The sequence below is a fragment of the Typha angustifolia genome, chromosome 13 (assembly GCF_048772165.1).
Source record: "Typha angustifolia cultivar Huaian chromosome 13, ASM4877216v1, whole genome shotgun sequence".
Lineage (NCBI taxonomy): Eukaryota > Viridiplantae > Streptophyta > Magnoliopsida > Poales > Typhaceae > Typha > Typha angustifolia.
The window spans coordinates 14,145,858-14,172,100 of record NC_133251.1 but is presented as its reverse complement, the minus strand read 5'-3'; the positions used below and the strand labels follow the sequence as shown (position 1 = coordinate 14,172,100).

The window sequence follows — 26,243 nt, the reverse complement described above, 5'->3', positions numbered from 1 at the left end:
GGCAGATAGATATAACTGGATGCAGAGGATTTTAGAAGGATTAGATCCCGTTTGGGAAAATTTTAAAACATCTCCGTCCTCTCGTTTCCACCAAAACTTCCACGTGAAGGAATAATCCGTGACTGTAGAAACCAAGCTTCTGGTCTGCGAAGAGGGCTACAATGGCCACCAAGCTCTTTATATTTTTATTAGATGATCTCAACTATTGCATCGTGGACTGTCGCTGGATTGCACTTCTACCTAATCATCAGATAGAATTTACTATGTTTAACGTGAGAGTGCTACAATTATGAGATGCTATTTTCAAAGCAAAATTTCAAAGTTTGTTATTAAAATTTAAATCTTCATCTAGAAGAGCTTTAATATCACTATTAAAAATAGTGTAGAATAAATTGCACTTTAAAGAGAGATACTCAATAAGTTAGAAGATGGCAGAGCTTCAAAGTATACTCAATAATTTAGAAAGTAATTACGGACCAATCTACAAGGTATATTGCAGACTGAGTTTTTCTCTGCAGTGTACATAGATTAAAAAGGGTGGGGATATAACTTATTCGGAGATGTAAAATAACCAATGTCTATTTCTTAGGCCTACGGAGAAATGAAGAAAGAATTAAAAAGGGAATACACGTCATAAATAGCTCTCCTAGTAAGTGTGACCTTCCTCACTAATCTGCTAATATCTCCTGCTCCAGATTGGTTAGATAGAACAATCTATCTGCGACCGCCAGCTTTTCTTGCTGGTGGGGCTGAGTCTTCCTCATCAGATGCAATATCTCCATATTGCCATATTTTCAACCTCTCTCTTTTGGCTTTTTCCTGAAATTCTTCTAATTTAGTAATTGCATTTTTCCGTTCTCTAGAATCCCATCTCTTCCGTCTTTCAAGCCTAGCAAGTCCTTCCTGCAAGAAAAATAAACTTGAAAAGTTAAAATGATTCTTTCAGAGAAGCGTTGCACATAAATTCTCTGATTTTGATACCATGTGCTCATTTAGAAGGGCGTAGTTTTACTGTCCTCCAACTTACTAATGAAGACTGCGATTATATACATGAATTCTTTGATCATCAAAACAGTTTTTTTTGTCGTGGCACATCACAGTGAATGCAAGGTCTATACCCTACATGCTAAATTCATAGAAAAAATTATGGCTTAAGAGAATCCAATTTTAAAGTCATCCTGGTGTCGGTTAATGGTGTCAGCAGAGCTTTCAACATGTTTCAGTATTACACTGGTACTGAGGTGTTCACAGTTTAGTAAATTTAAATTGGGAATATGGTCATTAACAAGCATATAAAAAGGAGCTACAATGCTGAAGCGTGAAAGTAAAAAAATTCTAGCAATTATTGTCAAGCAGACAAGAATGTGTTGAGCAGCACTGTAGGAAAACTCAAAGCTGTAAGAAAGAGATAACCAAAGTACTTCAAATAAAGCTTGTCAATTTTGCCATGAAATCTAGTTAAACCAAGCAATAACCAGATAAGCATAGCAAATCTGGTCTATAAGGTATTAACCTTAGAGAAGAATATAGTAATTGTTATACCTAGAAAGCAGGATTGAAGGTAATGAAAACATAATGCACTTGAAACTAAACTAGTAAAAAGTAAAAACTAGAGTGCGTTGCTTCTAGAAGAGCCTTGCGCAATAACTACTAGATAACTAACTCTGATCACTTTCTTCTTCCATTAGTTACTAAATTGGAAGAGGCAAGCAACACCATGTGGCATAATGAGGAACTTTAAATTTAAAATTGTTAGCTGTGTATAACCAATAAAGTTCTCTTTACAGAAATTACGGTCTATCTGCCTAAATAAGATTCACGTAATATATCTTAGAGTAGGATCTCATAAACCTATCATATTACATAAACTAAAGAAACAACCAGAGATAAAGTGATCGAACCTGTAGCATGACGGCATTAATGCTAGTACCAGCTTCAACATCAACAAGAGTTAGGACAAGAAATGTTCCAGTTCCCTGTCCTCTTACTTTTCCACCTGAAGTATCTTTGTCTGCAATCATGGCTTTGAATTCTCTAGAGCTGTTTAAAGTGCACTGACTCAGATACTCAGCAGCTTCTTGGCCAAAATCTTCCGCTAAATCTGGTACTTTGATGTATGCAAGGCTGCAAAGTTGAGCCAGGCCAGGTGCCGATGAGAGTGACGAATCTAGAGGTCGTAAGCTGCTATAAGGAACTGTTTCCTGATTCCCATAGTCAATATAGAAGACTTCATATTTGTCGTTTGTGGATTCAACAGCTCCTCCAGGCCCATTGACAATCTTCACATGCATAAAAAAACAAATCAGAGGGAATAGTTCACATCCAAACAAAATAAGTAAAAGAACTGAAAACTGATTAAAAAAAGTTAATACAATTGCGAAATAGCAGGATAGAGGTACAATTGCGAAATAGCAGGATAAAATTAAATATTTCTGGAATTTGTCTCTCCTAAATAATCGGGCTCCTCCTATATCTTAAGACCCTCATCGCATAGTAATGAATCTGTGGATTGGGCTAAGGGTTTGGTCCGCCGGTGATTCGCGGCCTTTGTCAAGTTATTCAGCGGCACGAAATAGAGAAAAGAAAAGGGAATGATGGAGAACTCCACCCCTCTATAAAACCCCAACACCCCCTCGACCTCTCCTTTTTGCTAATCTCTCTCTTCTCCCTCATTCCCTTCTCTCTCTCTCTTGTACCACTTAAAGACTCGACAAGGGCCACTAATCACCAGCAAACCCCCACAACCCGATCCGCAGACCTATTGCTGTGCAAGGAGGATCTCGAGATTCAAGGGGAGCCCGACTATTTAGGAGAGACGGATTCCATAAATATTTTAGGAATGTCGCATAAACACGCTAAATCTATTCATGTGACTGCTTCTGCTCCAATTGACGAGCCGGTTGTGAATGTTCCAGCCAACAACATGGAGGCTCTCGAACATCTGGTTAGACAGCAAGAAAGATTCATTGAGCTAATTCATGAGCGTACGACAACGACTAGGACGAACACACTAGGTGGATCGTCCGAGCACCATGAGCAAGCTGGAAGTGAATCCTCATGGCCACTAAACCGTTTTATGCCAGCTTAATCCTCCAGTGTTTAATGGCATGACCAATCCTATGAAGGCAAACCAGTGGCTAATATATATGAAAAAGATCCTGACTGCTTTAAGATGCCCAGAGGATTAACAAATGACTTTTGCCACCTTTTTTCTCCGTGGAGAGGCGGAAGAGTGGTGGAAGGCCACCGAGCATTTGATGCTAGACTAGTCTGCAGGAGAATATATCACATGGAAGACGTTCTTAGACGCTTTTCATCAGAAGTATTTCCCAGCATCCCTTCGAGTTGAGCTGACACGGAAGTTTACCTAATTAAAGCAGGGGAATGACTCAGTATGAGTAAAGGTTTAATTTTTTATCCCGTTCCTGTCCTAGAGTCATCTTTCCTCTGCTTTAACTAGGTAAACTCCCGTGTCAGCTCAACTTGAAGGGGTGCTAAGAAATACTTCTGATCAAAATCGTCTAAGAATGCATTCCATGTGATATACTCTCCTGTATGCATGTCTAGCATCAAACGCTCTATAGGATCGGTCATGCCACTAAACACTAGAGGATTAAGCTGCATAAAACGGTTTAGTGACCACGAGAATCCACCTCTAGCTTGCTCGGTTGGGGTAAGGGGCAAGGTGCTCGGACAATCCACCCAGTGTGTTCGTCCTAGTCGTTGCCATGCACTCACGAACTACCTTCTCAATGAATCTCTCCTGCTGTCTAACCAAACATCCAAGAGCCTCCATGTTGTTGGCTGGAGTATCCACAAACGACTCATCAACTGGAGCAGAAGCTCCCTCATAAGCAATCGCGCGGATTGATCTAGCGCGTTTAGGCGGTATTCCTAAAATATTTCTAGAATCTGTCTCTCCTAACCAGTCAGGCTTCTCCTAAATCTCAAGATCCTCCTTGCACAGTAATGGTCTGCAGATCGGACGGGGGGGTTTGATTTGGTTCCCCGGTGCTTCGGTGATCTGCGGCCCTCGTCGAGTCCTTCGGCGGCACAAGAGAGAGAAGGGAATTAGGAAGAAGAGAGAGATTGACAAAAAGGAGAGGTCGGGAGCGTTGGGGTTTTATAGAGGGGACGGGGCGAAGTGGAGTTCTCTCTTCTCCCTCATTCCCTTCTCTCTATGTTCTCTGTTCCATGCCGCTGAAGGACTCAATAAAGGATGCGGATCACTGGCGGACTAAACCAAACCCTCAGCCCGATCCGCAGACCCATTACTGTACAATAAGGGTCTCAAGATTCAGGATGAGCCCGACTATTTAGAAGACAAATTTCAGAAATATATGAGCCCGACTATTTAGGAGACAAATTTCAAAAATATTTAAGATGAACTAGATCCTATGTTAGTCTACAAATAATATTATTGATATGATAATAATTATTTTATGCCATTATTGATTACTTTACATGCATTATTTATTATTTATTGCTTATTTATGATAGACTCAATGGCTAGTTATGATCATGATGTAATAAAGTAATATAAAATATGACACTGTATCATCATTAGTCTAGTCTCAATTAGGCAATGCCTCTCTCATCCATTTAACCCTGAATTAAGGGTAGAGTGTATTATATTAACGATCTATTCCTAAGATCTTTAGTTGGTAAAGCATTCATGTGATTACACTGTCTTGTTTATAGTTTAATCTAGGACGATAATAAAAAAATGTTTGAGAGGTAGAGTTATAACTCTAGCGGTACCTAAGGATGCGGCGTCAAGACACTTATTGAGCTGTAAGCTCTTTCTCGCCGTATGCGATAATTCTAATTATAAGTAATGATTTTGCTTTGTGCGATGATTTACTAAAGCGGTGATGATGTTGATAACCACTAACAACTGATCATATGCAGCATCGCCAGACATGTACGAACGATAATACCACTAGATGACTAATCCCCCTCGATATTATGTTTACCATGTGAATTATGACTATCTTAATGTATTGATAATTATGAACGTGCATTCTATTTATCATATAATACATTATTTATAAATTACTATTTGATTTTACTTGCTGCGCCATGTGCTCACCATAATTTTAGTGAAAATATTTTAGAGTTAAATATTAAGAATGCGGATAGTGAGTAGTGGATTTATTTACTTATTATGATTGTTTATTTATTAAGTTGGACTTTAGCCCCTGCGAAGGTTATTATGTTTTAAGTTTGCATATGGATATGTATTTCTGAAGGTTTATTAAGGCCTGTAATATTTGTAATCTTAGATTATTTGTTTGGATTGTTATAATATTTTAGACCTAACTTAAATACTTTGTGAGATTATTACACTGACAGGTCATGTGAGAGTCGCATGAATGTTTCCACGTGAAAAACACGTAATTTTTGGAGGTGAGTGTTTTATGTTTAATGCTGGTTGACTCAAATCAATACTTCCAAGTCTCCTATGTGATTTCTAGTAAGCGTAATCAAAACATCTTAAGTCTAAGTTTCACTCAACTCATCCTTTATTGGTGCTACCTATAACTCATGTTGGGCGCAATCATCTCTTATTCTTTCTTCTCTAGTAATCCAAAATTCCTACTCATTCACCAACACAGCTTCTGCTGGCACTCAATTTCTAATTTCCTACTATTTGTTTTCTGATTACCTAACAATTTAATTCATAGAGCATGAAAGGTCTTATAGTCATCCTATAAAATTTTCTTCTTAGATTAAGGTGCATATGATTGATTGCACAACATAATGGAATATGACATATATGACAACCATGATTTAAGAAAACAATGCCACTGCTTAGCTAGTTTCTGTTAACTGAAAAGTTGGAGAACAGAAAAGCATCACGAGAACAAACTCTACATTCAGTTACCTAATCATAAAAAGGTAGATAAATAAATGAAAAAAGCTGTTAGGTAAATTATGAAATGTACAAATTGTGATAATTACCATGGCTCTATTCCAAGAATTATCAACAGTGAACTGAGCAAGAACTAAGTCGCCCTTCTGAGGGTTAAAAGCACCAATTACTGGAGCTTCTTGGATACTTAATGAAGCAAGCTTTTCCTGGATAGCAGCAACACTTTGATCACCTACCGTTTGGACATAAAATTTGCCACCACCTAGTACTTCTGTAACCACTACCTGTATTGCATAGAGAAGAGATATAGATTATCCTAATAACAACATACAAAGACATTAATGACCAAGCAAATTTAATTGCTTAACATTCAAACCATTGACTCATTAAGAAAAAGAAGATTTAACAATCTAGTAAACCATTTCAATTAGTTTTTGCCTAAAGTCACAGACTCGGCACCTTTAGCACTTCTTTCTGTTTATCCTCAGTAGAAGAACCATTGGTTTCTTCTTGACCTTCAACATAGTTCTCCCAAATCTAATAAGAATAATCATGAGTTAGAAATTGAAGGAGCTACAAGGGTAAAAAGGAGGATTAGAAACACTAAATACTTTTAATTTCTGCTGTTTGGCAGATTGTTCAGCCTGCATAAGGAGGCGACCATCTGGAATCCTGTCCAAACCAAATGATGTCTGAATCTTTGCCAGTCCTGCTTCCAAGAGAGTCACAGCCATGTTAGTCTTTGACTCCCAGAGGGATCCCAAGAAAGTACCTTTTTTGTCAGCTGTCTCTACTTCAATCTGCGCAGGAAGTCCATAAAATATCAGAGCAAAGAAAACAAAGTAACATGAAATTCATTGAGTAAAATAAGCACCTCAACGTCCCTTTGCAGGATTTTCCTTCTCATTAAAGAAATAGCTTCATCTGAAAATGGCTCATCTCGAGAAGGGCATCTAACACCAGAGAATGAGAAAGCAATACTGCATGTCTCCTTAGGAATCAATAATTTAAACCGGTGACCACTGAGGACATATTCAACAACAGCAGGGAGCCTTCTATTGCGTTGCAGAAATGGCAAAAAATCTTTAGCCTTCTTCGCCGAGGCCTGGAGAAAATAATAAGTTAGAATTTACTTGGTAAGACAACTTCATTGTGACACCTAAAAGGAAACTTGATCTCTCTACCATTGTCAGATCTGTGATGTGCATCACTGGAGGATCCTTAGCAGAATGAATCCCTTTCTTTCCATTAATAGCACGTGACTCAGCTGCCAGCAATGCATCATAGTAGTTTGATCGCTCCTCAAAATCTCGATGTCTGACTACTGTTCCAAAGCCACGTGCAACCAAAAGCTCTGCCACATTTATTCCTGCTGTTTGTCCACTTGCAGCTGGTGGAGCAGAAGAGGTATCATCACTCTCAGCATTGGATGGAGAAACTAGGAAGACTGAGCCAAAATCCATGGCTCGAGAATCAGCGGCAGCAGCCGGGTTGGATCCATCAGGCATACCCACCTTCCTTGAGTACTCCATTGACACATTTACCTGGCAAAAATGGGTTATTTAATCATACCTATACGATCAAACAATTCCAATGGTAATCTGCATTCATAATAACCTACCTGGCGGCCTATAAGACGTGTCCGCAAGAATTCCCTAGCCTCGCGGGCATATGGTGCCGGCTTTTCGTCTCTACGAGGATTCCCCATTTTGGGGGACCTGATGCTTGATAGATTTACACGCCGCTCAGCCATGGGACTGCCATATGGGACAGAGTCGTCAGCAACTATTATGCAATCACCACTCACAACTTCTACCACCTAGCAAATTGCAGAGACAGACAGGGGATAAGAAGAAAAAAAACAGATATCGGAGAGAAAGAAAAACAAAATCAGGCTACTAAAGTTTTAAGAAAGAAGCTCTCTGCTTAGCAAGATAAATGTTACCTTTCCCGCGAAGTTTTGGTTGTGGATGCGTTTTGAGTTTGTTTGTGGTGGTATGTAGTTAGTCCAAATTTTCAAGCGTTCTTTTTTTGCCTGAAGCTCTGCAGCCTTTAACCGCTTTTTGGCCTCATCCTCCATCATATTTGCACTCCACTCGACATACTTAGCGAGCCCCTAAGCACAGACAGAGAGGGAGAAATGTTGATACATAGTGGATTGCGTGATTCAAAGGGCTAGATTTTCGGATAAAATAGAAAAATAAATAGTGAATGCCCAAATTACATGCAAGCAAATTACACCAAGACAAACTGCATTTTCCATGACTAAGTTGAGCTAAAAGTTAAATGTAAGAAATGAAAAGGTTATATTATTTGCCAACAGGAACAGAAGTGTGCACCCTAAATTTATGTTAAACAAGAGACATGTTCCGTAAGCTGCCAGGCCCTCCACTACTCTAGAAAGGATAGTACAGATATACTGATAACCCAGTATAATAAGACCTCATTCACTATGAATTTGAAATTAAGGGAAAAATCTAGAATAGCTATCCTAGATTTTTATTCCAAAATTATACCACTAATTTAGAGTAGGATATTCTAATGTCTATTTATAATTCAGAATAATGGAGTAGTAATTACTTTTGATGAGACATAAAATTGAGGTAAAGTATAATTAAAAAGTTAAAATTGACTAAAACACACTTAATTTGATAGATGAATTTAAATTACAGTCTTCTTATTTATTGTAGATCTGCAATGCATACCTATAGATATGCATTGCATTATTGTAGGTATGCAATGTATACTTGTAAGTATGTATGCAATGAGATATGTGGGCAGCAAAAGAAAGAAGAAATGCAGAAAAATTGAACAAAAAATTGGGCAAAAGATTGAACGGAAACTTTTACTTTGTGAAATGCATTAAGTGGATGGAAGGAAAGAGGATAAGATTTTAAAATAACTTTAATGGTAAAATTGTAATAAGCTTATGTGAGGAATAATTTAAATAGTATTTCTAATCTAGAATAGGAATAATTTAATGTTTACTTTCTAATCTAGAATAGTGTTCCCTAATTTAGAATAGGGAAAAAGGATAATCTTGCAGTGAAATGGGGGCTAAAAAGAACAGATGCAAGATTTCTCTTCTATTCCTACTAATCATGGTAAGAAATGGAACTTCGACATAATGTTATATGAGTTTTTTATAAAAAAAAACCCATCAAACAATAGTCCTCGTCATTGACATAAGATAGGAAGCAAGATAACTGACACTAGCATATGATCCTCATGATGACATGTGAAGCAAAATTTGGCCTTTGACTACATTCTGGTCTGCAAAAATATCATTTCTTTCAAGATAGTACAATGAATAAGTAGCCCCAGGAATAATAGAAACCTACACTTGTCTATGTTTGTATTTAAATATCTCAGGTCATCTAATTTTACCCTTAGGAACTCACATTAAGGTTTGAGGTGTTTAATCATATTATTCTTCAATATCGGAAAATAAGTTTTTCCCTGTCATAAGGTAATCTGATATGAAATATCTTCTCGTATTGGACCTATTGGTACAAATCCTTAACAATATCAACCTAGGCATAGGTCTGCATGTGGGTGTCTTTTACTTAATTACTCATATGTAAAAGGGGCCCTTGGGTGGCCTCTAATAGAACCTGATCTCACAATGCTTCTCAAAAGTCCAAACAGGCCCTTAGAAGTCCACAAAGGTTTTACAAACAAACTCTTGCTTTTCTAGCTTCAGCATACGATTCATGAATCTATTATATTTATATAGGGAGGGCATTTCCCTCTTAATGGGCTACAATTGTGGCATCTTGCTCCATCTTCAGCCTATGGAACTTCAAATTTATGTCATGCATGTAAATAATTAGTCCAAAAATGAAAATAACTTTTCAACATAATTTTATTTAAAAGGTGCTAGAAAGGGTTTGAAGCTTCAACCGAGATGGAACGATATTGGCCGAAGCATAATAAAAATTAGAGCTGAAACTCATTGGTTAAAGATGAAACAATCAAGATTTCTGGTTTTGACATTTATTTTGGACCACAATAGGCTAAAATTAATATATATATTTTTCTTTGGGTCAAAACTGAAACTTCACCACTATGTTTCATATTGTAATTAACTAAAATATAAATCAAGGAAGCAAAGTGCAAAGAAAGGGAACTCAATATTAAAAATTAAAAATAGAATTCACAAAAGGAGGTAATCCTTTGATATCTACAGCTGATCTAGGTATATCATGATATCCGAATAAAGGTAACAACCAGCAACAATCATGCACCAGATATAATACATACTACCAGCCAGAAGCAAAGGTTGTAATTAACCCTTCTCATCAACTTTAAATCTAACAGAAGTTGCATTATCAGGTATTGGGGAAAGGAGCATACATTTTCGACAAGCTCCAGAGTCAAGTCTTTTGCAGTCTCACCATCAGGATAGTATATTGAACCAATTAGATTATTAAACTTGTCCACGCCTTCTAACACAATTCGAACCTGCCAATTCCAATGTGTAAGAAAATGAAAGGAGAATTTAAATCCATCTAGCTTGAAGAAAAATAATAAAATCCTAAATTACCTCTCTGTTTAAAACGCGAATCTCTGTGAAGTGTTTAGCTTCCCGACCAAATGGATCTGCTGCAACTTCAGTGGATGGCACTGCAGAAGCAGCAAGCCTCTGTGCTGACGTCAAAGAGGTTGAAGCATCAGCAGAAACTTCACCATTTGCATCACCAGCTTTAATTTCAGCTTCTGCTGCAGTCCTCCTTCCCATGGATGGTGCCTATTTTTCAATTAAAATGATAGACACACAGTGAACATGCAAAGCAAAAGAAGCTAGCAGCTACGAGGATAATAATGACTGCAATGAACATTTTGTTGAAATAGTACCTGAATTCCAGCTACAAGAACTTGAACAAACTGAAAGTCTGGCAGCAGATAAACACGAACTGTACTTCCGTCACGAACCTGCTCCACAACTCCCTGCATCGGTTTGCCTTTGTTTGCAGCCAGCAGTCCCATTGCATCCAAATTACTAGAATTTCCGATTGCTGAAGGAGGTAGATTCCTAATTGATGACTCTGAATCACCTGGTACCTAAATCAGTTATCAATAAAAAGTCTATGATTTTAACCCAATTAATCCATTCAGGATATATATCTGGAAAACAGTGGATAATTAGCATGGAAATTGCCAATAATTGATGAGCTTCCTAGGTAAGTACACCAAGAATAACCACAAGTCTTGCTTCAATAATGAGAAAGATTTCAAGTGATATGGGCATCCTCTACTGCAAATTTACTTGGTGAAATTCAGCAATTAAAGAAAAAAGGTTTCTAACCTTGCTCCAACGACCTAATCCTTGTTGCTTAGCTTGTTCTTCCAGGCGCAACAGTTCTGCCAAAACAGGGCTTGCTTCACCTTTTTGTTGACCCTGTTCCCTAACCTATTGAACATGAAAACCAAGAAAGAAGAAGCAAATACCAATCACATATAGGGTGCAAGTGGGACCAAGCTAGTTAAACAAAGACTGATAATACCTTCGCCCACCCCTCTGAAACAACCAATAGTGCAACATTCTTATCACCAAGGAAAACTGTGCCGAATTCTCTCCCTATGGATGGAACAGTATAATCTACTTTAAATGTTACCTCCTGCAAAGCAACATCACAACTTTGGCACCAAGTCAATTATAGAACTCAGTTATGAAGACTATGATTTAAAGCAGAAGAAGGAAAGCAACCTTTCCAATGCAAAGATTCCTTAGATATTCTCTACTAGCCCACGCAAAGGGTTCATCAACTCCACCGCGGCGGGCCTGGGCATTATTGAGTGAAACAACAAAAACAAAGGAAAACTAGTAAGCAGAGAAACAAGTTCCTTTGAAATGGTTTCATGTTAGGCAAAAATGATGAAGGAAATAAAAACATTTATGTACATAAAACAGGATATATGACTAGATTGCCCTTAAGTAAGTTTGAATTTTGAAAGACATATTGATATACAACTGAAATAGATATCTAAAACAAGAGCAAAAAGTATTGCAATAACGGCTCTGGATGTATAAGCAAAAGAAGCATACAAGAATATAGATAAAAAAAATATCAAACAGAAACGCAGTTATTAAAATATATATATATATTAGTATGTTTATTTGTTGAAAGAGGAGAGAGAGGGATCTGAGAGTTATAATCAAACGAAAGCAAACAATTTCTTACGTAGAAAAAAGCAATTCATTCCTTGACTTCTACAATTTAAGTGCCCAGTGTAAGTCTAACTATAAAGTCCACACACTAGATGCTTCAGCCAAAACATGCAGCATTTTATTAGCAAGAATTAAGCATCAGATGCAAGCAACATACCAGCCGGGGAGCAATAAGAGAAGACAAAGTTATGGTCTTTTCAGGTGGGATTTCAGCTTTCGTGCTTCCCATAATCACCAAGCAATCTCCAGAAGGAACAGCTTTCACTCTTCCCCTTAGCCATCCAGTTGCAGCAGGCGCAGCAGCCATCTCGATAACTAAGGACTGTCATTAGTAATACCCTCTTGTGTTACAAATGCACAAGTAAAATATCACCAAATGCTTCAAATTCTACAAACGCATTTTATTCAAGAGAGATTCGGAATACGTGGGAGTAAATAACGAAGGATCGCAAGCTGATGGATGGGGTCACAATTCTTCCACCCTTGTGAAAAATCATGATAAATCATTTTCCAAAACTAGAAAGATTCAGTTGCAAAGATAGCAATAAGATTTTCAAAAACCAGCAGTGTTGGGTTAGCAACAAAAACCAACATCTTTCACTGCTCCAGGAAGAAAGAAAGATCTTTCTCACAGATGGACACTAACGGAACAGTAGAAGATAACAAAAGCCATTGTTCGACACAGATCTTCAAGGATACTTTTCATAAAGATCAAAACTCGATTCAAGAAATCTAAATCAGGTCAAACAACACATCAGAACGAAATGCGAGTGCAAGCTTCAACAAGTTCTCTCTGTTGTTTAAACGGGACACAGATCTAACGGAAAACCTTACCTCGGATCGATCTCCACAGGAGGAGAGGTCTCTCCTTCCGACCGGAGAATCTTACAACGCTCCTCGGGAACAACCCCGCGAAGAGAGACGGCGGAAGAGGGAGATCGGCTCGTCGTTTCGAGGAAATCTTTGGAATATATACAGGGAAACGGAAAAACCTAATTTGACTAGATTACCCTTCTTAGGAGTTTAGGGACTTCGATCGAAGTCCATCACGCACGATACGCATTTTCTTTTCTTTTTTTTTGAAAGGACACGATACGCATTGACTAGATTGCCCTTTAGGTACTAAGTCAAGCCCACGCAGCAGATTGCCCGCAGACCCGAGTGCAGGAATTTAATACAGTCAAGGTGGGTGGGGGCTGGGGACTCTCCTACCCTACCCTGTTCAGACGTGGCAGGTTCCTGTCTGAGCCAATTACATGGGATTTATTAAAACACCCTATTTTTGTTTTATTAATAACATTATATCATATAAATTTTCTGGCTCTTGTATTTTCTTTTAATGTCTCAAAACTATACTAAGTTAAATTTAAGCTGGTAATAGCCAGTAGAATAATGATTGTTCTGTTACTAAAATAAAACACACAAATATCTCTTATTCCTTCTTTGTTAGTATAGTTAATTTAGTTTATCTAAACAATAACTCTATTAACAATACTAATGCCATGATTTCTCTTAAAAAAAACACTAATGTTATGATGTTTTTAATGCATTAAAAGCAAAATGAATGCACATATTTTAGAATAATAATAATAAAATGTATATTATTTTTAATAATTTGTTTTTATTTAATTAGTTAATATTATTGTTAAAAAATATTGTAACATTATACTAATTTAGATAAGAGACTCGTTTATGATATAAGTTGACGGTTAAGATGATTTGAAGTATTTACTTTTTTGAAAGACAAATATATTTATAATATAAAGGGGTTATCAATCCTGCTTAGTTTGTGACAGTCTTAGTGGATAATATAATATTAAAATTTTAATTTATAATTTTTAAAAATATAAAGATAATTATATTTTAGAAAGGCTAAGACCCAAATTGTTGTATTTGGGATGAAACTATAGATTATTAATGTACTTGGAATGAAGAATTTCCTAATAATCTTTTATGGTTTTTTTATCCCCTGACCGACTCTAAAGAAGGTTTTATAACATCTCAACGAAGGTTGGTTTAATTTTGTAACTGTTGTGAAGTTAATTCTAGAATATCTCTCCTTTTCTAAAATAAAAAGTTTTGAGGGGAAAAAAGAAAATAGTGTTTAAAAAAAGGAATAGTGTAGAAAAGAGTACATCTAACCAGTCCTAGTATGCCTGTGACCACTGAGTCAACAGTACCTATCTGCGTCTTTAGTCCCCATCACTAGCTCTCCTTTTGCAGTTAAAGAGCCCAATCTCTATCCACATCTATGAAATCCTCTATATCCAAGCAATAGCCATCATCTGCTACAAAGCTAATAGCAGAGAACACCATAACTATTAATTACACACCACTCATCCATAGATTGTACCATGATGTTATTGTATTCTTCCCAAATGAACAAAACAAAAGCTACTAGACGACTGTTGTCTGGCTGTCTGGGGATGGAAATATAGAGTCACTGCTTACATAGAGGAGGAGGAGGAGTCACAGTATCCATCTTCCAATTCTTCACTCTCCCTTGGAAAAAAGAATGGCTACTTCTCCTTATTCCTCCTCCCCTTCTTTGGCCTTGTGGCTTTGCTTCTTTGGCTTGGCCTCTGTGACCACTCTGGCTGCTCCACCAAGGAAGCCCATTAATGTTCCATTCCAGAAGAACTATGTGCCCACCTGGGCTTATGACCACATCAAGTACTTCAATGGAGGCAATGAGATCCAACTCTACTTGGATAAATCGACAGGTAAACTATGTTCGAAGTGCTAGAAGCTCAGAATCCAAATGCACCAACTTTTTCTTTTATTCTCTTATTTTCAGGCACTGGGTTTCAATCAAAGGGCTCATACTTGTTTGGTCACTTCAGTATGCAAATAAAGATGGTTCCAGGGGACTCGGCTGGAACAGTGACTGCATTCTATGTACCTCATTCTTTGCATTTAACCATACATTAGTGTTAGCTGTATCTTCTAAAAACAACTCTTTTGATTTGGTGTATGTTCTTGAATCAGTTATCTTCTCAGAACTCAGAGCATGATGAGATAGATTTTGAGTTCTTGGGCAACAGGACCAACCAACCTTACATTTTGCAAACCAATGTGTTCACTGGTGGGAAGGGAGATAGAGAGCAGAGGATCTATCTTTGGTTTGATCCAACCAAGGATTACCACTCTTACTCTGTTCTATGGAACATGTACCAGATTGTGTAGGTTTCATCTCTCTCTCTCTGCTCTTTCTCCATTCCTGCTTCAGTTTTAGTCTTGTTTTAAGATTGAAATGATCAGCATTAACATTACTATGTTGATTTAGCCCTGAAATAAACAATCGGTCAGTCATGGGCCATATACAATTATAAGTGTTGCCTCTTTTTTATTAATTCTAAACAGTGGGTTAAAGCTCTCTTTCTGTATTCAACCATGATATGGAATCATGGATAAGGTGAGAGTACAATTACCAGGCATATCACATGCACACAAAAAAAAAAAGAATCAGTGCAGCAGTTGCAACCAACCCCATTTGGGTGGGCCATCTAAGATAGTGCTGTTTGCATGCATACTTTCCTCCAGGCATTGCCTTCTATTGACTAACCTTTGTCCTTGGCCTTATGTTTGTTTCTAAAGACAAGAAGACATTTTCAGTAGCTCATAATAGTGGATAAATACTAGCTTTCTACAACGTTGGAGTAATATGGTGACCTCTGATATGATTCACAGTGGTCAAAGCAAGTAATATCGCATCTGGATGAGCCCTTCATTCACTACATACATACAGTGAATTGAAGAAGATACTAACTTTCTGTTTTATGAATTGAGGAAGTTAATATGATTATTCTGATACTATACGAGATTGTCAAATACGATTCTGAGCTGCATTACAAGACACTGTTTTAGATGCTGAATCTGACACACCACTGTTGCATTGGGTTTCTTAGCTTCTTTGTAGATGATGTTCCTATTAGAGTGTTCAAGAACAGCAAGGATTTGGGTGTGAGGTACCCCTTCAACCAGCCCATGAAGATCTACTCCAGCCTATGGAATGCAGACGACTGGGCGACGAGGGGCGGCCTCGAGAAGACCGACTGGTCGAAGGTGCCTTTCGTAGCCTCCTACCGCGGTTTCCACATTGACGGCTGCGAGGCGTCGGTGGAGGCCAAGTTATGTGCGACGCAGGGAATGCGGTGGTGGGATCAGAAGGAGTTCCAGGATCTGGATGGCTGGCAATACCGGCGACTGGCGTGGGTGAGGAGCAAGTACACCATCTACAACTACTGCATTGATCAATCCAGGCACTCTGTAATGCCACCTGAGTGCAGGAGGGATAGAGATGTGTGAACTAATTGCGATGTGAGCAGGGCTACATTCAGGAGAGTAGCATGGATAACGTTGGCTGTTGTTCATGTCTTGCAACTTTGATATTAGAATTGCTTTGGTTGTTGGTAGTGCTTTATCTTATGTAATATGAAGGTCTAATCTTGCTTATTTGGGACAAGGAGCAGTATTAAATGATGGTTTGGCTAGTTTTGGTGTACCAAAAAGTGTTCGAAATGAGTTTTCTTTTCTGCCGATAAATTATAATAATAATACTAATAAAAAATATTATATACACATTTATCTTAAAGGAAAAAGATAATGGGATACCAAACGAAATTCACTGTCAAAAGAAGCGTTATGAAAAAAAAATCACCATAATAAGTTTTTCTAAGATCACAAGAAGACTACTTATAAGAAAATTAATAATCCTAACTCTACATTATAAGATTTAGAGTGCACTTTCAATAGCAAGACTTAAAACTTTCAAGTAAAAACACCCTTTTATATATATATATATATATATATATGAAGATAAAGGTCATTGTATCATGATCCCAATGAAGAAATCTTTTAGTTATAAATTTTTGTTGTGCAGATAAACTATATTACTATCTCTTCCACTCTCTCTTTTATTCATTTCCCTTTCACTTCAAATAAATTAGTATAAAAACTAGAGTTCAACCCAACACAACTCTTATTAATAAAGTGAAGTCACACCTTATAAGGCTAATCCAAACTAACGTTACTTAGCGAATTAACCCCACAAAAAATACGCAAGGCTTAGTCTTATCCTCGGCCCAAACATATTTAAACAGGTTCCTGTTCTAAATAAGATACAGAAGCAAGCTCTAATTTGAAGCGAATGATTCATCCAGCAGATTGAGAATAATACCAATAAATGATGCGTATAAAACTGCTCTCTTATTACTAAATTTTACTACTGTCCTCTATCTTATGCGACCCACCTCTTTCATACGTCAGGATAGACATACTCCAACAACTCGAAGTAATCGCGTGGGAATAATCTATAACCACATATAAATCTTTGTGCAGCCCTTTCAATCGTGGTCGATATAACGGCGGCCTGGGTTGACATGATCTTAAGCTTGACTTTTGAGCTCTTTCTCAGAGGCGTGGAGATCTTTGCAACTCGCAAGGGCTCTCAAACTCAGCAACTAATTACTCATGAAAAAGATACGAACCAATAATAAACTCCTCTAATAACTCTTTCAAAATTGTGTCGGGCGGCAATAATTTTCGAATCAGTACCCGTTTCTTCGTTTCTTTTGCCACTTTGAATCCCAACGGTAAACATCACTCAGTTTCAAGAGTGAGAACGTAAAAGTATTTATTAAGTATTGGAACTTGGAAACGTTCAAATAAAGGTTACATATGACTCACTAGCTGATGAAAATGACGCCGTGAATGTTTGAAGACTTCATATATTATATCTAAATGTATTATGTCTGTGCTCACTGTTTGATGAATATATATATATATATATATCCACTTCAAGATATCTATGAAGCCAATACATGTTTATCTTGATCAAAATACTACGCAATTAAGAGAAAAGGATAGTATACTTCTAAAGTAGTTGGATGACTACATCTTAGAGGGAATAAGTCTCAGCTTAAAATCGACATCTAAACTAATTCTTCTATATAGACGCCAAATGGCTAAAAGTCTAGCGTTTGTTTGATAGGCATAAGAGTTCCAAACTTGTAAGCCAGCTGTATGAGTTGCTTGAATTTATCTTCGATTTATCTCAACTTAACCTTTTTTATATTATAACGTGTAAAGTTTAAGACTTTTATAGCTAGTGCGAGTTCAGAATATCTCCTTAAACTTTTTATTTATATTATTTAACTCATTTGTATGCCAATTGTCGTATATAGCTTTCCTTTATTCAAACACAAAAACAAGTATATAACTTGAGTCCTTGGAAACTTAGCAAGTTGTATTCTAGAGGTCTGCATGACATCTAGATATGAAGACTAGTACTAGTGTCTTCAATTTTAAGGAGGGTCATAGGCGAAGCAATGGAAGAAACAAAGATCTCAGCAAATATTGTCAATTAATTGCGTTCGATTAATCCCGCAATTAGATCCATCAAACACGCAACGCTATTAACTGCCTTTTGAATCCAGGTAATTAATTACCCGTGTGCATTTATGTATGGTAAATCTAATACTTAATCTTTAAAGGGTTCTTTTGCAAATATACTCTTCAACATACTTGTATTTCCTATTAAGAGTTAATATTTGCATTTAGATCCTTCTAGTGTCTATAAGATATATGTTAGTTTAAAGTAATGCATGCCAGAAAAAAAAGAAGAAGAAATCTTTAAATTTAGGTAATTAAACCTTACGGCCAGAGCAGAGGAAACCGAACGAAAGTGGCAGTAACGCGTTGGACGCGTGAATTGACGAGGACTGGGAGGAAAGACGAAGGGAAGAGGGAAGAGGGAAGAGGGAAGGGAAAGAAAAGTTAAAAAGAGTTTGTGTCTCGTTTTTGGGGGGTCTTTGTCCAGCTTTTCTTTCTCCTCCTCTTTTCTTTTACGCAGCGTAGCAGACACACAGCCACTGCCTCCCTCGTGTGGTGCTCGCGGTCTCCCTTTGACCGTCCGTTGCCAATATCTCCCACTTTAAAAAGCTTAGCAAAGCACCCGCGATTTATTTCTCGGATTCCTTCTCCACCACCACTTCCTCCATAAACTTCCACAACGAGAGAGAGAGAGAGCGAAAGAAATCCTCTACGGATTAATTTCGATTCCGTTTCTTATTTTCCGAGAACCTCTGATCGAGAGAGAAAAAAAAAAACTCTGAGGAAATTGGCAGCGTTGTTATGGCCGTGCAAGCGCAGTACCCACCTAGGTGAGAGCTGGAGGAATTTAATGCTAAGACTCGTCCCTATTTTTTTGTCTTAATGTTTTGACTCTTCCTTAAAATCTTATTTCTTCTTGGTTTCTTTCACTTCAGGCCTTGGAATACTACTAATGCACTTGGGGAGGAAAGAGGAGAGGAAAAGTTTGTGGTTAATGGCGATCTACTAAATTCCAATTCATCCTCTTTGCTAAGAAAGCGAAGCAGAGACGACTTCGCCGCCTCCGCCATGTCTATGCCGCAGCTCCCAGATCCCGGTCAAATCCGACTTGAATTTCTCGACGAGAGAGATCCGATCTCCCAGTTATACTATCAAGGGAGCCTCGAGACGGAGGCACTCGTTCGCGATCAGGTATTGATCTAAAAATCTTGAAGTTGTTGGATAACGTACTAATAATATATGTCATGAATTAATGTATATATTTCTTTTATTTTAGATCGATAGAATGCGATCGGAGTACGAGGTGCTGCACAAGAGGCAGCACCAGATTCTGATGCTGTCTATAGAGCAAAGGACGGCGAAGAGGATGAGAGAGAAAGAGGCGGAGTTGGCGAGCGCGAGGCAGAGGAATGCGGAGTTATTGGAGAAGGCGACGAAGATGGCGGCGGAGAGGCAAATTTGGATGAACATTGCGAGGAACAATGAGGCCGCCGTCGCCAGCCTCCGGTACGCCCTCCTCCAGAGCGGCGGCGGCGGCGTGGGAGGGGCAAAGGAAGGGCTCAGCCACACCGACGACGCTCAGTCGTGTTGCTACGAAGAAGAAGAGGAGGAGGAGGAGAAGAAGGCGAGGGGGAAGGGGAAGGAGGGAGGAGGAGGCGAGGAGAGGAGGAGGGCGTGCAAAGTGTGCGGAAGGAGGGAGGCGTGCGTGGTGATGCTCCCGTGCAGGCATCTCTGCCTGTGCAAGGCCTGCGAATCGGCGGCAGACACGTGTCCAGTTTGCCGGTGCCCGAGGAAGTATGCGGTCGAAGTCTTGGTGTCATGAATGATATCGATGGGGGCCGGGGGGCGTGGTTAATTTGGCGGGAAGGAGCGGTTGCTTTGCTCTCATGAAACCGTCCCTTCACTTTTCTTCTCTCTCTCTCTCTCTCTCTCTCTTCATATGTACATATTTTTTTTAATTATTATTCAATTTTTTTCCCCCACCTCTCCTCTCCTCTCCTCTTGAGACTTTCCTTTCTTTCAGTTATGAGAAGATAAATTTATTTGCGAGATAGAAGTTATGGTTGAAATAATACGTTCATCATCTAGAGTGAATCAAATTCCCTTGGCTAAAATAACTCATAAGGCATACAAACTCTCACAAAATTAATAAGTTATTATGGTTATAAGCTAAAAATAATCGCAAATAGTTTACTGCATTCTCTTGCTATCTATATGTAAATATTTTCTTTATTATACTTTTTTTTATTATTAGATCAAAATGATCAGACTATCCCACTATTATTATACTGTATTTCTATGTGAATAATCTTTTTATATCCTAATAATAATTGACTAATAATAATAAATTACTTATAAAAGAGCTATGCGGTTAGATTTAGGTTTAAAGAATATATATTACGCGAATATCCTAAACTTAGGTCAAACTATATGAAGGTAAGTAATAATTAACCAATAAATTTATCTCCAATTTTTCTTGGGAGACGCACGAGTTACCCTCTGCTGGTCTGACTCGTCCTCGTTTTGTGGAGCCCTACCCATTATCCTGTAGCAATCTCCTGCAGAAATTGTTATTAATTTCTCGGACATATATAAAACTATAAATGCGTGCAAAATAAATATATACACACACATATATATATATATATGTATATAATAAAGATAGCAGATGCTCTGAGCCTCTGACTCTGTCACTGTTGCCTTCAACCTATCTTGGCTCATTAGAAAAGTATCTGCAACCTCTTGATTCTTTCTATATATATATATATTATTTATATGTCCACGTCGTTGCACTCAACACGCATGAATGCTTCTTTTGCTTGCATTATGTTTCGTATCATGCGATTGTCATCAAAAGAATAAAAGAATCTGGATGCAGAATTGTCTACCCTTTTCTACTTGAATGCAAGCTAAGTTAGATATATGAAACACTCCTGAAAGGGATGGCAGGTATTAGGTTGATGGGTCGAATCTTATATGTATATAACATCATATAGAGATGAGGTTGGATAGCAATCTACAATGACATTTTGCCTCACATCTAACAATTATCTACTCTATGTATACATACTTTCTTTTTTCAAAAAAGGACAAGGAAATTTGTGGCGAATTTGATGTGTCTATTAATTGGTCAGAAGAGGTGTGCAGACAAGTGATTAGCCCATCGATCACATCACCACATCAAGAATAAAACCAATCCTTACAGGTGTATAATATTAGTAGGAAGAGTAGTTTGGTGAAACAGGGTTTCCTGGGGCAATGGCGAGTTTCATGATGTCAGGAAACCTCCTCTGCGCTTCCATTTCCACTGTACTAAATACTAATCTAATTACTTGCTCTTATCTCCGATTATCTTTTTATATATTAGAAAAAAGTCTTCCTTTATGTATAAATTAAACTAACTGTATCAACCATCTTAAGAAACGCTAAATCATACGTGCTCTGTAGACAAATTCATAAAATATTGACCTTTATGTTCGTAGGAAAAATGGAATTCGGAATGGTAGGGCTTAAAAAGTTGCCATATTTCAATAGGTAGGGAACTGATGAAGAAGATGCACATGAAACCACACGCATTTTGTTGCGTATCACTTACTTCAATGCCCACATGTCCCTCTGGGGCACACAAATTCAATGCGGATAGATACATCTGCAGAGCTGCCCATCTGCTTATTGGAATTGGCAAAGCCTCGAGACAGAGGAAGGGAGGCAACAAGCTATAGACATTTGGAGTTACTTTTATTGACTGGAGGCTGCAACAACCTTATCAGTTGCATTAGCTTTCTCTCATTTTGATAATAAAAAAACTTAAGCGAGGCAGAGGTTGGTTTGACCAAATGAAGCCAGGTATCAGTTGGCATGTGTGGCTTTATGCCGTGTAGCTAACCACAATAGAGTTATGCCAAGTGGGTGTTTTAGTTTGGTAGATTTTGGGTAATGCCATTCCAAAAGGTAAATGCAACAATTTGCCCTGTGGCTTTATATTTCCCAAGTTTGACACTATTGAGATCTGGTAATTTTGTTTTCCCTCTGCCCCATGTTCAGTACGCTCCGCTGTTTTGTGGAGAGAGAGAGAGAGAGAGGAGGAAGAACAAGATAGAAAACATTCACATCTGAGCTTATGGGGCGGGCTTTATATTCTTGGTCACGATGCAAGTATTAGGACATGCAAGGTGTTTTGTTGTCTTATCATACTCAACATTTGAAAGAAGAACAAGAACAGAGGCAACACCACTTAAGATGAGCTTGGCAAACAAGTTGGCAAATTATGCCATTTTATTAGGTACTAAAAAGGATCTCGTTCCATACAAAAGGAAAACATATTAGACGCCTAAAACTACGGTATGAAGGAGAGTCTTCTCTTCTTCCTTATCTATCCAAAACAAAACTGAAGTAATACGTGGTAAATATGTCAATAGCAAGGTGACAAATTTCTTCTCAAAATTGTCAAAAAAAAAGAGAGAAGCTTCCTGTGATGTTAATGCATTTCGCTACAAAGTTGCACTAGAAAAGAGCTGGGAGTCCTTCTGGCTACTAAAATTCGCTGGAGGTGCAGCCATTGTACTCCTCAAGAGGTGCCCACTTTCTTTTTGGTTGGTTTGTGTTTGTTTCTTATTTCTGTTCAGTTTCTATCTTGCAGTAGAGTTACAAGCTAATAAATAATATATTGCTTGATCATTTATGGTTTACTGCCTTTTTATTCTTTGTATTCTTATTTATATATTGGACTCCTGGTATATCATGTGATAGTAGCTACCTTTAATGGATACCAACCATTGGTATGGCTGATGAGCAAAACTTCTGTTGCAGATATTCTCAGATGAAAACTGTTCTGTGATATCATCTGTTCATCATTATTCGTAGTGGTCTTCTCCATTGTCCTTTTATTTCTTTTATGTCTGATATGATGACATAACACTGCAAAAGTTTACAATGTAATGAGCATGGCAACATTTATTAGGTAGGAAATCACAGGGTGAAGGTAAGGATGGTAAAGTGAAGCCCTCGACAAGGCATAGTATGCAGGTTTAAAGGTGAATCCTGATTAATATCTCACCAGCGAATTAACTATATAGCGGATGTACCTTACAGAGATGATGGAGATGCAAATACAACATATTTTGTCTTAGTTAGAGCTTGGCATAAATAGACCATCATGTATATGCTACAGAAATATAGAGAGGCAGTTTCTAATGCAGTTTAAAGCTGAATAAATAAGAGATGAAAAAAGGAGGATGTGAAATGCTTACAATAACACCCAATCCAATAGATTAAGAATCATAAGCCTTCATTCATTTTGGGAATAATTTTTTTATATTTTAAAATATATTTTTTTATTATAGAATAATAACTAGATATTATAATAATATCATTCTAGAATATAAATACTATTTATCAAAATTATATTTTGTACGGCATATCAACTTAATTACTAATTTATTTAAAATCTATCTTGAAATCTATTTTATATCAAATCAAAAGATATTCATAATAATTATATAAAAAAATAAAAAATAAATTTTCTATAATTTTTTTAATTTATATTATATCAAAGATAATTATTATACTCTCAATCCAAAATACAAATGAATATAAAATGGCTATTCCTAAAAAAATAGACTTTATTTTGAGAATATTAAAAAGGAATACTTACTGTATAATTAACTTTATTTCTGAAATAAACAAGACCTTATTAATATCGATACCTAAGCAGATGGATCGAGAAAGAAATAATCAAAAGAGATCATCGTACATGTAACTGTCAGTTAAAAAGATCTACAAGGTCTTCCACCACCACCACTACTGTCATTGCTATTCGAACACAGTGCAGTGAAAGAGTCTTTCTCGACCAAAGAAATCGAAAGAAAACTTTGAAACAGAAAAGAAGAATAAATTCTAAATCGAGGAAGAGACAAAAAGATGTATTTATAGTGTTTGGACACTCGACTCGATTAGAAGAAGATGAAAATTTCAAAATTTTAATAGGGCTAAACTAAAACGGATGTAGGTTATATAACATTATAAGAAACAACGCTACTATACAAATAAATTAAATAGATAAACAAGTCTATTTTTATACTCGTAAAATACTAGCAATCTCCCGTATTAACATAATCCAGACGAGCAAATTATTAAAAGAATTCCAGAGAAGATTGCATGCGTAGAAGATTAAATTTGTTTCCCTCTCTTTTCTCCAAATTTCTACCTATAAGTTTTCTTATTCTTTGGATTAAAAACTGAACCTTACTTAATATCATCAATAACGTTCTATCAAATTATTGAATTACTCTTTTCATTTGTAGTATTCTTATCTACTGCAATTCTCTGTTATTCATTCTTCACCAATATCACGTAATACTAGCGGAGTTTCTAAATGAATATTTTTATGGCCATCATAGTATTAAATGCAAATAAGACTAAGAAATAGTGCAGGTTGCACTTATAGTGGCAATCCTTGTGAGTCTGCTTCCTGTTTGCAAGAAAGTTCTTGCCAGATACCTTGAATGCATTAATGTCACAGGTGATGGGCTTTGGCTGAACATCGAGCAGCTACAAAGAATTCTTAAAACATCAATTGTTTCAATTATTTTTCTAAAAAAAAGTAGAAGAATTAACGAACTGTTTATGTGTGTCTAATTCTTCTTAATTTTTAAAGTTTGGAAAACTGTTAATGTAGTGAACACTATATCATGCAGAAGAAACCTATTATTTTGTTCTCTGAGGGCTATCTTTGAAGCTAATGAGAAATGAAGCAAAGTTAAAGGTGGCCTCCCTCTGATCCTTACATCTATCTGTTGTATATTATCAAGTCTTGCATCCCAATAACAAGTCTATACTACAGAGAGGACTGCAATTTCACAAAGATTAAGACTAAGAACGGATATTATGTGGAAAAATAAAACAAATTTATTACATATTTTTGCATACACCGCACTGATTTCAGATCATAACCATGTAAAGGTTAGAAATATTTAATATGCTTAGAAATTATCACAGTCCATCAATTTAAGTAGGCTTAAACTAATATACATGATATAGATGCTCTATCACGGTGACATTTCTGATTCTGATGACTTGGAAAGGGTCAAATGCATACCTACTTTTTATTTATGATAGACTATAATGATCAAGCTTTGAATGTTTGATAGCCTAACAGCACAGTTCAACAACACACACAGAACCCAGCAACACTACTCCTCTGTTTTATTTATCCTTATGCTGGCATGAATCTAGCCCATTTGAGAACCACAAACACATAGATCATATCGGAGATATTGTCCACAATATCTACAGTTTGATTGATCTGTAGGAATTGCAGACGAAAAGCTATTCCTGGGGTCCAGAAAGATGTAGTCCAGTCAAACTAGTGCAATATCCATGGCCCATACTGAGGAGGTGCAAATGAAGAAGACTAACTTGATATGGATGCCAGCATTCGACGCATTATGAGACCCTCAGACTACTCTGGTTATTGAACATGTTTACTGGGTCTTCCAGTGAGAACACAAGAAATACTTGTTCTCACATGTAACGGAAGACAAAAAGGATCAAATCAGTTGATCTACCACTACTAGTTTTTCTCACACGTAACCATAACTAGAGACAATAGAAACTTTAAGTCGGTCTAAGTCGAGTCAATCTTCCTATGAATGACTTGGCCCAAGTTGGTCCAAGATAATGATATTACCGTACAGCTTTTGTAATTTAATAATGCTTATTTTTTCATTTAAAATATAAGTAAATATATATACAACGCATACTAAAAATTTTAATTATAAATTAAAAATTACTGTCATAGAAGCCACTAATTATTAGGGACAATATTCATAAATATTTACAGAACCTCCATATCTATTTATTTAT

At 37.1% G+C, this 26,243-nt stretch overlaps 3 protein-coding genes across 4 annotated transcripts; 2 read left to right on the top strand and 1 right to left on the bottom strand.

Annotated features, from left to right (window-relative positions):
* Positions 1 to 421: 421 nt before the first annotated feature.
* On the bottom strand, positions 422 to 13,040 carry LOC140773573 (ribonuclease TUDOR 1-like). Of its 2 annotated transcripts, none has more exons than XM_073116200.1 (17): positions 12,882 to 13,040; positions 12,205 to 12,369; positions 11,586 to 11,660; positions 11,383 to 11,496; positions 11,184 to 11,288; positions 10,733 to 10,939; positions 10,422 to 10,625; positions 10,232 to 10,339; positions 7,821 to 7,991; positions 7,497 to 7,694; positions 7,060 to 7,419; positions 6,750 to 6,980; positions 6,487 to 6,675; positions 6,335 to 6,412; positions 5,965 to 6,159; positions 1,902 to 2,279; positions 422 to 903 (listed from the first exon to the last, which is right to left on the bottom strand). In XM_073116200.1, exons 2-17 carry the CDS (start codon positions 12,352 to 12,354, stop codon positions 715 to 717), a joined length of 2,952 nt encoding a protein of 983 aa, XP_072972301.1. In that variant the 5' UTR covers positions 12,355 to 12,369; positions 12,882 to 13,040; the 3' UTR covers positions 422 to 714. The 2 variants fall into 2 exon arrangements, with proteins under 2 accessions (XP_072972301.1, XP_072972302.1); XM_073116201.1 differs by having other exon boundaries at positions 12,205 to 12,362; positions 12,882 to 13,021.
* A 1,366-nt stretch (positions 13,041 to 14,406) lies between these two features.
* LOC140774012 (xyloglucan endotransglucosylase protein 2-like) lies at positions 14,407 to 16,560 on the top strand. The gene is made up of 4 exons (XM_073116828.1): positions 14,407 to 14,770; positions 14,845 to 14,945; positions 15,036 to 15,229; positions 15,956 to 16,560. Exons 1-4 carry the CDS (start codon positions 14,563 to 14,565, stop codon positions 16,353 to 16,355), a joined length of 903 nt encoding a protein of 300 aa, XP_072972929.1. The 5' UTR covers positions 14,407 to 14,562; the 3' UTR covers positions 16,356 to 16,560.
* A 2,192-nt stretch (positions 16,561 to 18,752) lies between these two features.
* Positions 18,753 to 20,360, top strand: LOC140772809 (probable BOI-related E3 ubiquitin-protein ligase 2). Its single transcript, XM_073115003.1, has 3 exons — positions 18,753 to 19,210; positions 19,316 to 19,571; positions 19,657 to 20,360. The coding sequence occupies exons 1-3, from the start codon at positions 19,182 to 19,184 to the stop codon at positions 20,200 to 20,202; spliced, it is 831 nt and encodes a 276-aa protein (XP_072971104.1). The 5' UTR covers positions 18,753 to 19,181; the 3' UTR covers positions 20,203 to 20,360.
* Positions 20,361 to 26,243: the final 5,883 nt, after the last annotated feature.

Bases quoted from the DNA above. Each gene is read 5' to 3' on its own strand.
- LOC140772809 (XM_073115003.1), top strand. From the start codon at position 19,182: ATGGCCGTGCAAGCGCAGTACCCACCTAG. The intron at 19,211-19,315 runs GTGAGAGCTGGA...CTTTCACTTCAG, and splicing joins CAAGCGCAGTACCCACCTAG to GCCTTGGAATACTACTAATG. The intron at 19,572-19,656 runs GTATTGATCTAA...CTTTTATTTTAG, and splicing joins AGGCACTCGTTCGCGATCAG to ATCGATAGAATGCGATCGGA.
- LOC140773573 (XM_073116200.1), bottom strand. From the start codon at position 12,354: ATGGCTGCTGCGCCTGCTGCAACTGGATGGCTAAGGGGAAGAGTGAAA. The intron at 6,413-6,486 runs GTATTTAGTGTT...TATTCTTATTAG, and splicing joins CCAAACAGCAGAAATTAAAA to ATTTGGGAGAACTATGTTGA. The intron at 904-1,901 runs GTTCGATCACTT...TTTTTCTTGCAG, and splicing joins TTAATGCCGTCATGCTACAG to GAAGGACTTGCTAGGCTTGA.
- LOC140774012 (XM_073116828.1), top strand. From the start codon at position 14,563: ATGGCTACTTCTCCTTATTCCTCCTCCCCTTCTTTGGCCTTGTGGCTT. The intron at 14,771-14,844 runs GTAAACTATGTT...TCTTATTTTCAG, and splicing joins CTACTTGGATAAATCGACAG to GCACTGGGTTTCAATCAAAG. The intron at 15,230-15,955 runs GTAGGTTTCATC...TGGGTTTCTTAG, and splicing joins TGGAACATGTACCAGATTGT to CTTCTTTGTAGATGATGTTC.